The sequence below is a fragment of the Camellia sinensis genome, chromosome 12 (genome assembly GCF_055761805.1).
Source record: "Camellia sinensis isolate YWXY chromosome 12, ASM5576180v1, whole genome shotgun sequence".
Classification (NCBI taxonomy): domain Eukaryota; kingdom Viridiplantae; phylum Streptophyta; class Magnoliopsida; order Ericales; family Theaceae; genus Camellia; species Camellia sinensis.
The window spans coordinates 157400614-157415635 of NC_138972.1; the positions used below are offsets into that span (position 1 = coordinate 157400614).

The window sequence follows — 15022 nt, forward strand, 5'->3', positions numbered from 1 at the left end:
CGAACCGATAAGTGTAACGAGCTAACTGTGACAGCCTAGACTGCTCAATAATGGCTTTGAATCTGGTGTTGTTGTCTATTGACCACCATGGCCATGCATGGATCTTCGAAGAGTGATTATGACACTTTAAGGGCCCTTGTTCCTATAACACAAATGATATCTCATTAGAAACTACCATACAACACACACACAAAATATATATATATATATATATATATATCATATACAAATAAATTTCACTTCTACTCAGGAATGTTTACCTCATTGTGCCAAACAGCTGCAGTGACATGATTATTGAAACTCCGCAGTATTGATGGATCAGTCGGTCCACCTGGAAAAACATGAGTAAGGTCCTCTTCCTGGACAGTAGGAGAATCGGGTAAAGAGGCATCCTCCACGACAATGTCAGGCATATCATCACCTTGAACTCGTCTTTGATTTCGGCTCCGACTTTGACTGGCATTGGGGATATCATATTCTACCGAAACTAGATCACGACCTCGACCACGTCCTCCCCTACGCCCTCGTCCCCGTTCATGGTCAACATCCAATTCACGACGTCATCAATTTGAAACAGTAGGTGGGACATGTTGTTGACATTCAGAATCCATATTATCTGCAAAAATTAATATGTTTAATGACTATACAATTGTAAAAAGAACATACAAAAAAAAAAGGAAAAAAAAAACTGTTCAGAAGTTGAAAACCGAAAGTAGATATTATGTTCGGAAGTTGAAAACCGAAACACAAAATTAATTTTCGGAAGTTGAATGTTGTCCGAATTAAAAATATTTGGAAGTTGACTGTCGAAATAATGAAAAAAATTTGGAAATCTACTATTGAAATAAATGATTATTTTCATATTTCTATTTCCGAACAACTTGTTTACTTTCAAAAAACCAGTTTCGAACAACTTGTTTACACTCGGTGGGCATTCGTTTGTTTTGAGAATAGTAAAACAAAACTCTACATTACAGATTAAATAGGAATGAGGATTGAAAAGTAAACTAACCTAAATATGAATGAGGATTGAAAATGTGCTGGAATTCAATGCTTCAATGGGATGTCTTGATGGATGCAACTTTGGGGATGAAAGCTGCGTGAAGTAGGGAGCTACAGGGAGCTACGAGGTAATGTGTGAAACAAGGTAATGTGAGAGATGGAGCTTCAATGGGTGTATTTGGACCGTTGGGAGAGTTGGGTTTGAGGGTCTGGGGTGTATGTGTGTGTATGAGGGTAGATGTGGAATGAAACGTGTGTGCAGTGAGTAAAATAATTAGGAATTAATTTTTTTGGTGTGTGTAGTGAGAATAATGTGCAAAGAGTGAATATTGTGTGCGCAAATAGAAGCTCCCACAAAACCCTCCTCTAAAATTGAAACCGTATGTAGATTACCATTAGATTCCAAAGGAACAAACCCATTGTTAAGTTGGAGGAACTCAGTGGTGGACAATATATACTATAGCTTCAGCTAGTGACCCTTGACCTTTTGCTATTACGGTCCACCTCGAAGCTACTACTTCCATTGGGTTCTACTTCTGGTGGCTCGCAGTCACTGAGGTCATCACGTCTTCTCTTTGATGTAGTTATAGCAGTAGAATCTTCATCTTCTACTGCTGCTACTGATGATCTGTCAGAGTCTCCATAGAAGACACCCGAGTTGAAGTTATTGACTTGGGAGCTATACATACTATTACTCACTGCTACTTCATCATCGTCATATTCGTTGTAGTATACTAAACGAATCCCACAATTTTTTACCCCAACATGCATCAAATATTCCAATTTATCATTGTACTTATATCCCGTACACCCATCTACGATGTCAATGTCATCTCTTCTGATGAAGTAGGCTACAAACTCAATTCCACCCTCATTCAATTCATCTACCTCTAACTGATCTAAATCCAGAAAATGGCACGAGATATACCCAACCCACAGTGTCTCAGATTTCACCACACAAGTGATGTACGGAAGGCAACGCGTGAGGCGCTTCCCAATGCTGATTTGAACACCAAGCTTGAGCAATGTATCATCCATTAATCCCACAGCAGCACACAAAGCAAATCCCAAGAACCTTCTATTATACCAATTTGGAGGCAACATAAATGATACTAAAGACCCCATCCCCACGTCATTTTGATGGCTGAACCACTTCGGAACCTCACTTCCTGGAAAAATGATATTGAGGAATTTTCTTTGCTCACCATAACTTCCCTGTACGATGAAAATATTGGTCACTTTAGTTTGAGAGAGATTTGACTTTGTTCTCTCCATAGTTTCAATTTTATCAATTTAAATTTTACACTTTTAAATGTATTTTAATGTGATCTTTTCATTAGTTGTCATTAGCATTTTGGATGAAAAAAGCGTGGGCATTAGCATTTTTTTTTTTCCTAAAATATAAAAAATGAACAAATTAAACTAGTGACCCCTACAATTTTTTCAAACTTTACCTTTGCCCCTCTACTTTCCACGTGTCATTTTTTTGGGTCTAAAATATTATCGACAATTGGCACATTGAAATGCAATTGAAAGTATGGAGTTTAAATTGATGCAATTAAAACTAGTGGACCAAAATGAAATCTCGCTAAAATCATAGGGACTAGTGTTGTAATTTACGTTAGGAGAATCATTAGAGAGAAAGAAAGAGGGAGAGAACCTGAAATTGATTTGAAAGAAATGCATCTGTTAAGATGTTGCTGTGCTTATTCTCAGCCAATTTTGAGCAATTTGTGAACCAAAATCCTTCAACGTTGTTGTATTTGGATGGACTTGATATTATCTGTAATGACTCACAATTACATGCAGTAAGAGTTGAAACAGTGGATGCAAGCTCTGGCAATTCTTGGAGCATCTTGCAGCCGGTCACTGACAAGTATTGAAGATTGGAAAGTTGGTTGATGCTTGTAGGTAGACTCTCAAAATCATTTCCACTTAGCCCTAAACTTTCCAATGAGTGTAAGAGGCAAATATCTATGGGGATCAATTTTAAATTACAATCCCTAAGATTTAGTCTCTTTAAAGAATTGAACCCCGCCAGAGCTGGCAGTTCTAAACTCATAGAATTCTCTCCGCGCCTTAGTAAAAACAATGATAAGAAGAAAGAACTCCATGAATTAGATGTTGTTCTCTTGTTGCATCCTTGAAAGGACAATGTTTCAAGATTCTTTAGAAGTACAATGGAGATTGGGGTCTGTCTAATGGCTGTCCAATCTGCATAAAGCTCTTTTAAACAGTCAAGAACACCCAAGTCTTCTGGTAATTTATCAAGTTTTGAACAGCCAGAAAGGTTTAGGGTTTGAAGAGCGTTCAATTGACAAATATTGTTTGGAAGACTTCTCAAGTTCTGACAATCTCTTAGATTTATCAAAGCAAGATTAGTAAAATGTTCAACTGATGGGGGCAATTCTCTTAAACCAGTCCCATCCATATAAAGCTCTGACAAACACTTCATATATCCAAAACTTTCCAAAATGTTTTTAAGCTTTGAACATCCTGAGACAATGAGAATTTGAAGAGAATCAAAGCAAATTCCATTTGGAATACTCTTAAGATTTTTGCAATCCTTCAAGTTCAAGCAAATAAGCCTTTTAAGAACTCCAATGGATGGATGAAGATTGACCAAACTTGTACAACCTTCAAGAATTAGTCTCTCAAGATTTGGGACCCCCGTGAAGTCTGGGCTCTTGGTTAAGTATATCGAGAAACTAAGATTCAGGACCCTTAATTTTTCTAGAAGCTGTTGAAGAAATATCAAAAATATAAAATTATTGTCATGAATTTATCTTATATGTTTAGAGAAAAACAAAATGCATATATTTAATAAGCATTAACCATACCACTTTTCCCTTCCAAAGTTGTTCAATCCGGCTATAGGTTATGTTAAGTTCAACAATATGCTCAGGTTGAAATGTTGAAGGCATATATGTCAATGGGTACTGGCACCAATCGAAATACCTTAACTTGTTAGGAAGATATTGAAGGCCTTCAGGAAGGTGCCCACAACAAATTTTGAGAAATCTTAGTTCTGTCATGTTCGCAAAGGCTTTGGGGCTCAACTTCAACTGTTTTGGCCAAACATGATCCGGATTTTCACCTTCTACAATTATGCCTTCAACCGCTTGTGTTCCCTAATGAAATGAGAAGATAAACAATCATACAACATTAGAGGGATGAGAAAACAATGCAAAGCTTTTCTTAAATTAACTAAGGAAAAGGGAAGTCTTACATACATAAAAATTTATACAGAAGATTTCACGAAAATGATGTGGCATTATCTTCTTTTTTTTCTTTTCTTTTTTTCTCTTCAGTTTATAGTTTATTTTTTAAGTAAAAAGTCTAAATTCAACTACATCATTATGTGCAAGAAATTGTGTATAACTTTTCTATATGTATAAAATTACTCCTAACTAAATAAGATAATAGTGTTAATGTTGGTCTTTTATATAAGATCACTTACCGTATTGTTTGTCAACACATGATACATATCTTCAAAAAGCCACAATCTGCTACGCTTTCCAGGCTCTCTAGGCGATTCTTGACGAACAATATCCCAACCCAGTTTTTGTATCAAATCATGCATCGATAGCTTATTGTTTGAAATAGTTACGAGAGATTTTTCAATAAGAACATTTATTCCAACAACTGGGTTGAAGTTGCAACTATCCAATATTTTGGTTACTTCATTTTTATCCTTCCCTTTGAAAAAACATGCAATGTCTAGGAATATTTCCTTCTCTTTCCAATCCAATGCATCGTAACTTATTCGAAGTACTTGTCCAACTTCCTTGTCAGGACATTCTTTCAACTTGTTTAGTGCACTTTCCCATTCACCTTTGTTTCGACCAAAAAGAAATGAACCCAAAACTTTGAGAGCTAGAGGAACTCCTTTAGCATACTCTACTGCACAATCTACAAGATCTCGATAACCTCCCATTTGATAACCTTTACCAAAGGCTTTCGAATTGAAGAGCTGTTTAGCTTCATCTTTATTCAACCCATCAACCTTATACACATGTTTTATGCCAAATGATGTTAGCATATGTTTATCTCGAGTTGTCATAATGATTCTACTTCCAAATCCAAACCAATGATGCTTTCCAACCAATGTTTCTAGTTCTATTGACTCATCAACATCATCAAGAACAATAAAAACTTTTTTTTTACATACCCTATTCTTTATCATACTTATTCCCATACCTATATTTCCAACTTTGAAATCTTTTTCCATTAAGATTTCTGAAATAAGTTGTTCTTGTAGAGTTTTTATACCACTCTTCTTCGAAACATCTCTAACATTCTCAATAAAACTGTAACCTTCAAATTGATATGCGATACGATCATACACAGCTCTGGCAATAGTTGTTTTACCCATTCCACCCATTCCCCATATCCCTATGACACGAGCATCATCTAGCCCCAAGCCTAGCAATTCAATCACTTCCTGCATGCGAGAATTCATTCCAACTAGGTCTTCGACAACACTTAAATATGTATGATTCAATGCAGTAGAAATTTTCCCAACAAGTACTTGGATAAACTTTGATTCAGACCTGTAGATTGAGGACGAAAATAAAAGTTAACTTGTAAAACAAAACTCAAACAAACTGTATATAACAAGAAAATGGACATTAATCTAGTAGAATGATCTTTAATTTTGTTAATTGAAATTAAAATATTTTTTAGATATAAAGTATATATAAAATAGGAAAAAATAATTATAGAATATGTAATAAATATAGTTTCCTTCTATTTGATGGGATCATGGTGGAAAACTCTCTGTTTGGTTATGATCTCAAATTGTAGTTCCATCCATTGATTTGAGTGTTTTGTTTGTTTTGAGCTTTCAAATAATAATTCTACACCCATTTTTCAAAATTCAATTCAAAACATAATCATTACTTTTCAAAACTCATAACCAAACACATAATTCAAAACTCTTTTCAAAACTTAATTCAAATTAATATTTTAATTTTTTAAATATTTTAAATATTTAAATATTTTAAATATTTTAATATTTAAATATGTTACGATTTTTTTAATTTTTTGAATATTTTTAAATATTTTAATTTCAAAATATTACGATTTTAATTTTTTAAATTTTAAAATATTTTATAAAAATAAATTCAAACTCTATTTCATAAAAATATTTTTAAATATTTTAATTTTTTTGTTATGTATTTAGTTACGATTTGAGTGTAGAGTTATGAAAGCAGTATAGAGTTTCAAATTATGTGTTTGATTACGATTTGAGTGTAGAGTTGTTTTTAAATTTAAAATATTAACATTTTAAATTATTTAAATTTTTTGAATATGTAAATTTTTACGATTTAAATTTTTTGAATATTTATTTTAATTTTTTACTTATTAAATTTTTTAGATTATTTAAATTTTTTGAATATTTATTTTGAAAAAAAAAATTTCTTTTGTAGTATTTTCAATTAAAAAATTGATTAATGTTATTTTCTGTTAATAATAAATTTTTTTAATTGAATTTTAAAAAGAGTTTAGTTATGAGTATTGATCAGAATTTTTAATAGTGTGAAAGTAGTGTGTTTTGTTATGAATTATAACAATTTGAATTAAGTTTTGAAAACTTTTTCCAAAACTCATAACCAAACAAATTTTCTTACTTCACATGTCAAATCAAACTTTCAAAACTCAATTCAACACTCTATTAAAAAATCATAATTAAACAAATTTTTTATACTCAAATCATAATTTTATAACTCACAAACTTAAAATACAACTCATACTCTCAAATCATATTTACAAAACTCTACCAAACGCAACCTAAAATTCCAAATTTTCTTTCTTCAGGGTTCATCAGGATTCTAAATGTTTTCAGTTAATTTATTATTGAGCAATTCAACAATTGAAAAGTCAAACACTTAGGGTGTGTTTGGTAACGTTTACGTTTTCAGTTTATATTTACAAAAATTTTATAAACTGGTTTTTGTTTATTTTTTGTTTATTTTTAGAAAAACATAAACTACAAACGCGTTTGGTAATTGACAAATGTTTACAAAATTTAAAAAATATAAAAAAGAGTGAAAAATGACAAGTGGCGGCGAAAGACGGTAGGTGGTGGGTAGATGGTGGTGGTGGGTGGTGGTTGGTGGCGGGTGGGTGGGTGACGGTGGCGGGTGGTGGGTGGTAACGAGTGGGCGGTGGCGATGGCGGTGGCGGGTGGTGGAAAGTGGTGACGGTGGGTGGTGGGTGGTGGCAGGTGGGTGGGTGACGGTGGCGGGTGGCGGGTGGTAGCGAGTGGGTGGTGGTGGTGGCGGGTGGTGGGTGGTGGTGGCAGGTGGGTGGCGGATGGCGGGTGGTAGTGGGTGGGGGCAGGTAGGTGGCGGGTGTTGGTAGTGGGTGTGTGGGTGGGTGACGGTGGCGGGTGGTGGCGAGCGGGTGGTGGGTGGTGGCGGGTGGTGGCGGGTGGGTGGTGGGTGGTGATGGTGGTTGGGTGGGTGACGGTGGCGGGTAGTGGGTGGTGGGTGGTAGCGAGTGGGTAGTGGTGGGGGTGGTGGCAGTGGCGGCGGCGGGTGGTAGATGGTGGTGGCAAGTGAGTGGCGGATGGCGGGTAGGTGGTGAGTGGTGGTGGTGGTGGGTGGGTGAGTGGGTGACGGTGGCGGGTGGCGGGTGGTAGGTGGTAGCGAGTGGGTGGTGGTGGTGGGTAGTGGTGGCAGGTAGGTGGCGAGTAGGTGATGGTGGTGGTGGTGGTGGTAGTGGTGGTGGTGGTGGTGGTGGTGGTGGTGGTGGGTGGCGAGTGGTGGTGGCGGGTGGGTGGGTGCCAGGTGGCTGGTAGTGGCAGGTGGTGGATGGTGGTGGCAGGTGGGTAGTGAGTGGTGATGGCAAGTAGGTGGCGGGCGGTGGATGGTAGTGGCGGGTGGTGGGTGGTGGATGGCAGGTGGGTGGTGGGTGGTGGTGGTGGTGGTGGTGGTAGTGGTAGTGGTAGTGGCAAGGGGTGGGTGGTGGTGGCAGGTGGGTGGTGGTGGCGGGTGGTGGGTGGTGGTGGCAGGTGGGTGGTGAGTAGTGGTGGTAGGTGGCAGGTGGCAGGTGGTGGTGGTGGTGGTGGTGGTGGTGGAGAGTGGATGGTGGTGGCGGAAGACGGTAGTGGAAAATGGTGGCGGGTGGTGGCTAGTGTTGGGTGGTTAAAAAAAAAAAAACTGAAAACTCAAAATAGAAACACATTTTTTGTGTTTTCATTTTTTGACCAAATTTATAAACTGAGACCACTGATTTATAAATCAAAAATTTTACCAAACAAGTTTTTATTTGAGTTTTTTAAATTTTTGTAAATATAAACAGAAAACTGAAAACGTAAGTGTTACCAAACGACACCTTACGTTTTCAGTTTTCTGTTTATATTTACAAAAATTTAAAAAACTCAAATAAAAACTTGTTTGGTAAAATTTTTGATTTATAAATCACTGGTCTCAGTTTATAAATTTGGCCAAAAAATGAAAACACAAAAAATGTGTTTCCATTTTGAGTTTTTAGTTTTTTTTTTTTTTTACCACCCAACACTAGTCACCACCTGCTATCATTTTCCACCACCGTCTTCCACCACCATCACCACCCACCACCACCACCACCACCACCACCACCACCACCACCACCACCTGCCACCACCACTCACCACCCACCACCCACCCACTCGCCACCACCACCCATCCTTGGCCACCACCACCACCACCCACCACCCATCTGTCATCCACGCGTCACCACCCATCACCTGCCACTACCATCCACCGCCCGTCACCACCACCCGTCACCTACTTGCCACCACTACTCACCACCCACCTGCCACCACCATCCACCACCTGCTACCACTAGCCACCCACCACCACTAGCCACCTACTACCTACCCGCCACCACCACCCACTACCACCACCACCCACTCGCTACCACCTACCACCCGCCACCGTCACCCACCCACTCACTCACCCACCCGCCTGCCACCTACCCGCCATCACCCGCCACCGTCACCCACCACCCACCACCACCTGCCATCCGCTACCCACCTACTACTACCACCTACTACCCGCCACCGCCGCCGCCACCACCACCACCACCACCACCACCCGCCACCACCACCCACCCGCCACTACCCACCACCACCCGCCATCCGCCACTCACTTGCCACCACCACCCACCGCTACCACTACCACCAGCACCACTCACTCCCTACCACCCACCACCGTCACCCACCCACCTACCCACCCACCACCACCAGCTACCCACCGTCACCACTTTCCACCACTGTCTTCCGCCGCCACTTGCCACCACTTGCTATTTGTCACTCTTTTTTATATTTTTAAATTTTTAAAAATATTTTGTCAATTAACAAACGGGTTTGTAGTTTATGTTTTTTTAAAAATAAACAAAAACCAGTTTATAAAATTTTTGTAAATATAAACTGAAAACGTAAACGTTACCAAACACACGAAAGCTATTTTATTTTTATCCAAAATTATTTTAGTAAATAAAAAAAGGGAAATTACCAATCAGTGATTTCTTCAAAAACTTATTACTGATTCATGACAAAATTTATATTTTTAATTATCAATAGTTATAAAGTTTGCCATTTATTTATAAATATTTTTCAAAATTACTTCTGTAATGAAATTTCTCCAATAAAAAATTACTTAAATTGATATGCCTGTGCAATTCATTAATTTCTAGAAGCAAAAGGCTCCTTTTCATTTTTCAAAAAATGTACACTATATTAATTGCAAAAACATTACTGACACCAAAAAGATTTACAAAGCATAATCTATGTAGGAAAATGTTTCATACAATGCACATCTTATAGAATCTAACCATAAAATTACGTAAATTTTTACGAATTTGATTTCATAAAAATATGTAATTTAAACATAAATTCACATAAATTTGTGAAACCTTAACTTAAACGAATTTGTGTTTCATTTACACATTTTTGTGAGATTTCTCATGTAAGTTCGTGAAAACTTATGTAATTTTATAGTAGGATTGCATACGGTATGCAATGCAGGTAAGGCCCACAATTGTGTTGGGTTTCCATAACGATTATGTGTTGATAGAAAAATGCATAATGTGGAATGAATATGATGGGATTCACACCCAAAAAAAAAAAAAAAATGAATCATCAACAATGCTAGGTGGCCTGAAAATTCATGACTCGAATGGTTTGAAACACCAAAAACGACATCATTTTAGGTGTAAAATGACATCGTTTTGACATATTCGAGCCATTCAAACCATACAAATTTAGGTCACCAAGCATTTTTCTCTGAAATTGTCTGGAGGTCTCTCAAGTTCTTCAGTATTTTGAAGGCCATTTTTGGACTGAAATAGCCTCATACACTAACATAGCTTACATTTTGCATAGACTTCAGATTTAAAGTTGTTTCAAAATATTAAAAGTTTTATAGCTTTTTATACAGATATTAGAGGTCGATAAAAGTAGTAATTTTGAAATCTCTCGTTGAGATTATGAAATTTTGGTTGGGGGGTGATGAAATTTCACTGTGCTTGATATTACCAAAATAGTCAAATTTTTATACTTTTGAATTGTAAAATTTCACTATTTTTCACTCATTGAAATTTTCAATTGAAACTAAAAAAATCAGATTAAGGGCTCTAAAATGACAGAATAAAAGAAAAAATTATATTCTAAAATTGAGAATTTTCATTATTTCAAAAAGACACATTTCTAGCATCCACCATCCCTACCAATTACTGATTTAGGTCCCTCTATCAAACCATGGTCACACTGGTTCTTATGAACAGGCACATATTGCTATTCCATATCTAAATACAACTAAAGATTTTGTTCCTACACCTTAATCTTGGATAATCTTAACCACAGCCACAGTTCTTAATAAGCCATTACTGGTGGTTGTAATTGCCATAGAATTTTACCATATTTATTATTGGACATGGGCATCATTATCAATTAGTGACAATCAATTACGTAAATGATTGTCAGTCAATTTTGCCATAGAATTATACCATCAGTCCATCTTAGGCTTTGTTTGGGAAGATGGGTTGGAAGTCCATCTTAGGCTTTGTTTGGGAAGATGGGTTGTGTTGGGTTTGGGGCTATTTTAGCCACAAAAAGATAAAATAAGTTTTTTAGCTCAATAAGACAAGACATCACACCTAACACATGATCATTACATTATTTCTCTCATAACAAGTCAAAAAAATCAAAAAGTCTTTCCCAAGCGAGGCCTTTTAGCCCCAGGCTAAAATAGCCAAAAAACCAATTCACTTCCCAAACGAACCCTTATGTTGTATTTGGTTGGGGGATTTGAGGAGGGATTTGGAAAGGGAAAGGGAAAAGGTGTGTAAAACTATGTGAAATATAGGTATGTTTTATTCACATTTCACTTACCTTTTACATTTTCCTTTCCAAATCCCTCCCCAAATCCCCCAACCAAACACTGCATTAAAGTGTTTGTCAATTTTCGACATTCATACTTTTTAATCTGGTTAATAAATAATGTTCTTTTATAAAATAACAAAAAAATCAAAAAAGATTTCACAAATTAAAAGATCTCAATTAGTTTTTATAAATAATATCTTCAAAATCATTGAAAATGAATAAGTTCAAAAAAAATAGACGATTTTTTGAGATATCTAAAATAGTAAAATGGATAAATAATTTGAAACAAATGAAGTAATTCTTACGCGGCTTCTAATAACAATCAATCTACCTCTAATTTAATGATTTTCTAGCAATACTGAAAATTCAAGAGCACCCATGGAGAGGGATAATTATTCAATAATTCGGAACATTATGTTATATTGTTTACGTATGGTCTCAAACCAATTGCATTGTGACAATGTTTACAAATGAGATATGTTATTAAATAGTTATGAGGTAAAAGATAATTCATTTAATGCATATTACAATTTCTTATTGATCGAGAGTATCATATAAATAATAAGAGAACAATTAGAAATTTTATTTTTTAAATTAATTCTGTTAAATAAAAAATTCTTATAAGGAGATATTTGTAATTTTTTTAACCACATGAGAAAATATGTATTTTAAATAAATCTCAAGAAATATATTTATAATTTACTCATAAATTTAGAAATAAGTATAAAAAATTATTCATATATAATATTTATGAGGATAAATCCGAAACGAAAAGGTACGGAAACATACCATACCAATTACAAAAATGATACTCTGTCCAAGGGATCAATTTGTAGTTGAGAATTATTTCAATAAAAAAAACAAGGTGTAATATGATTGCAAAAAATAAATAACTTCATTTCTAAGTCATAAATTATCATAAGAAAATCACGTAAGATTTTACACAAAAATAAGTAACATATACCAACAAATATATATAATAAGGTACATACAGTACACACTTTACGAGTTACCATTTGTCCCTGTATTGCGAAAATGTTGTATATTGCAAAATTTATTGTACATTTTAATAGTACAACTAAAAATAAATCATAAAGGGTGTTTGGAAATTGATTTTTTTTTAATAATTTTTTTATTTTTTTTATAAAAATACGTATAAAAAATAGAAAAAATGAGAAGTGGGTGTTTGAGAAGTGGCTATTTTAGAGACTTTTTGACTATTTCAGTAGGCTATTTGGAAAGATGTGATGGATTTTTATTTGAGTTATTGTATTGAAAAATATATTGAAATGATATTTGAAGTTAAAATGACAAATTTGTCCTTAAGATCACATTTTTTCAAAATTAATGTAAAGGGGTGAAATCGTCATTTACCAAGGGATGGCACAACTTGTCAATGTGACAGTGTACACTGTCCACGATTTCAGCTATTTTTTTTTTTTTAATATAAAGTGTTGGTTTAGAGGCTTTTTGTTTTTTTTTTTTAATTTGAGGCTATTTTAGTCTCAAACTCATCTTCCCAAACACCCCCAAAAACAGAATGTGTTTAAGCTGATTTTGGCAACATAATATTTAACCAAAAGGTCACTACAAAAAAAAAAAAAAAAAAAAAAAAAAAAAAAAAAAGGAACAATTATTCTCTTTATTTTTTTGTTTTTTTTTATAAAAAGTAAAAAATATATATATTAAAAAAATTAACTATTCTCTCTATTTGTTACATAATTTTTTTGTAAAAAATTAAAAAATCACTAAAAAAAAGTCAATTCCCAAAATAAGCAGATGAATTACCAATTTGTTGAACTTGGATGAAGCCATCCTGATAAATTGGCAACTTGCTCCAAAGCCTCCCTCCACTTTTGTACCTTCTCCATCTCATCCATGGAAGCTAGCTTTGCAAATCCTTTCCCAAATCTCCCACTTTGTCTTCGAACCTCCGATGGATTGACATGGTAGAAAACGGGACAAACTGTCTGCCCCATCACATTCCTCCATTCAAGAATCTTCACTAGTTCATCCAAACACCATCTTGAAGAAGCATAGTTTTTCGACAAAACCACAATCGAAAACCTCGATTCTTCAATGGCTTTAACCAGTTTGGTTGAAATCTCTGTCCCTCTTTCAAGCTTTTCGTCGTCTTTGAATGTGTAAATACCCTTTTGATCCAACGCGGTGTACAGATGACTGACAAAGTTGTCACGTGTATCTTCGCCTCTGAAACTCAAGAACACATCGTATGTCCATCGAGTTTGAGGACTAAAAGAGGAAGATGGAATGGCAATAGAGGAAATTGCTTTCATGGAATCCATTGTAAACTTGACAAGTAGTTGTTTCAGATGATAGAAATAGATAGCACTGTGATGGATGTTCTTTGTAACCTTACTATATATAGACATTTGTGTTGCATGTAATTGCAACCATCAACTCCCATTCTTTACGCCGTTTTTGTGGAAGTTGAAGGATGGCAAGTTTTTCGTAAAAATCAATATAACTTTGAATCACTCTTTGATTGTCATTTTCATGAATGAAAATGATTTACAACCAGAATTTCTATACATAAAATTCATAATATGGCAATGGTATTTTTGTAATTTTGAGCTATAATAATGAATGTTTTGTCTTGTTACAATTGGAATTATAAGTACTAAAGTAACACAAGAAATAAATTATATGGACTGATCCCAAGAAAAAGTTACATCTATAAGCTTTCGAATCCGAGATCATGAAGAAAGCACACTCACAAACTTTAAGCCTTGACCACCAGGCCACCTCTAACCTGACGACACAATTTTATATTCAACAACTTTTGGGATTTATTTTGGGATGTTTAATTAGACACATCTTATTAAATCAATGTATGCTAATTTACACACAAACCTCACTTTGAACCCAATATTTCGACCACTATATATGTTTAATCTTTAACCTATACATCATCATATTAACCAACGTTTTGATTTTTTGGAATAATCGATTCATTGAGTCAGATACTGAGTTATTAAAAAATATGAACTATCACATTAAGATTTATATTTTACTTTATTTTTTATAATTAAGGCTCTGTGTTCTAAAAGCATAAACTCAAGAATCAAATGACATGCCACTAATCGCATGCTCTCGAGCAAACAAAAAGAGTCGATGAGAATCAAAGATGAATTAGGCAACGGCAATGTTAGGTATCATGAAAAGTCTTTCATGAAAATAGTCATGAAAGATTTGTGACCTTTGGATTATACTTACAATAAAGCACCATACACTAATCAAGGTAATCTAAGGGTCACAAATTTTTCATGATCATTTTCATGATAAAATTTCCATGATCTCTAATATTTCTCATTAGGCAAATAGAAAGCAAGCCCAGTGACCAATTAGGCTATCCAGCTATAAACTTCTATTTTACCACTTACGCCTAGAATTCCACGTTGAGAGGTGTTTGGCATCTCTAACTTTTTTTTTGTTAAAAAAAGCTAAAAAGTAACCCAAAAAAAAAGTCCCTATCTAAAGGTAAAAAGCAAAAAAAATCAAAATGTCAAAAAATCAAAATGTTACATCATCATGCACATTAAGTAATTACTTTTTTACTCATAATTATTTATTTAATTAAAAAAATTATTTTAAATACATTAATTTGTTTTACTTCATAAAAAATTA

At 35.0% G+C, this 15022-nt stretch overlaps 1 protein-coding gene across 1 annotated transcript; it reads right to left on the bottom strand.

Moving 5' to 3' along the window:
• Positions 1 to 563: 563 nt before the first annotated feature.
• LOC114289266 (TMV resistance protein N-like) lies at positions 564 to 14038 on the bottom strand. The gene is made up of 8 exons (XM_082897408.1): positions 13187 to 14038; positions 11391 to 11408; positions 4463 to 5555; positions 3843 to 4133; positions 3537 to 3742; positions 2663 to 3326; positions 1500 to 2217; positions 564 to 616 (listed from the first exon to the last, which is right to left on the bottom strand). The coding sequence occupies exons 1-8, from the start codon at positions 13765 to 13767 to the stop codon at positions 564 to 566; spliced, it is 3624 nt and encodes a 1207-aa protein (XP_082753534.1). The 5' UTR covers positions 13768 to 14038.
• Between the last annotated feature and the right edge of the window lie 984 nt (positions 14039 to 15022).

Bases quoted from the DNA above. Each gene is read 5' to 3' on its own strand.
- LOC114289266 (XM_082897408.1), bottom strand. From the start codon at position 13,767: ATGTCTATATATAGTAAGGTTACAAAGAACATCCATCACAGTGCTATC. The intron at 4,134-4,462 runs GTAAGTGATCTT...TCATTTCATTAG, and splicing joins ATGTGTTGACAAACAATACG to GGAACACAAGCGGTTGAAGG. The intron at 3,743-3,842 runs GTATGGTTAATG...TTTCTTCAACAG, and splicing joins AACTTTGGAAGGGAAAAGTG to CTTCTAGAAAAATTAAGGGT.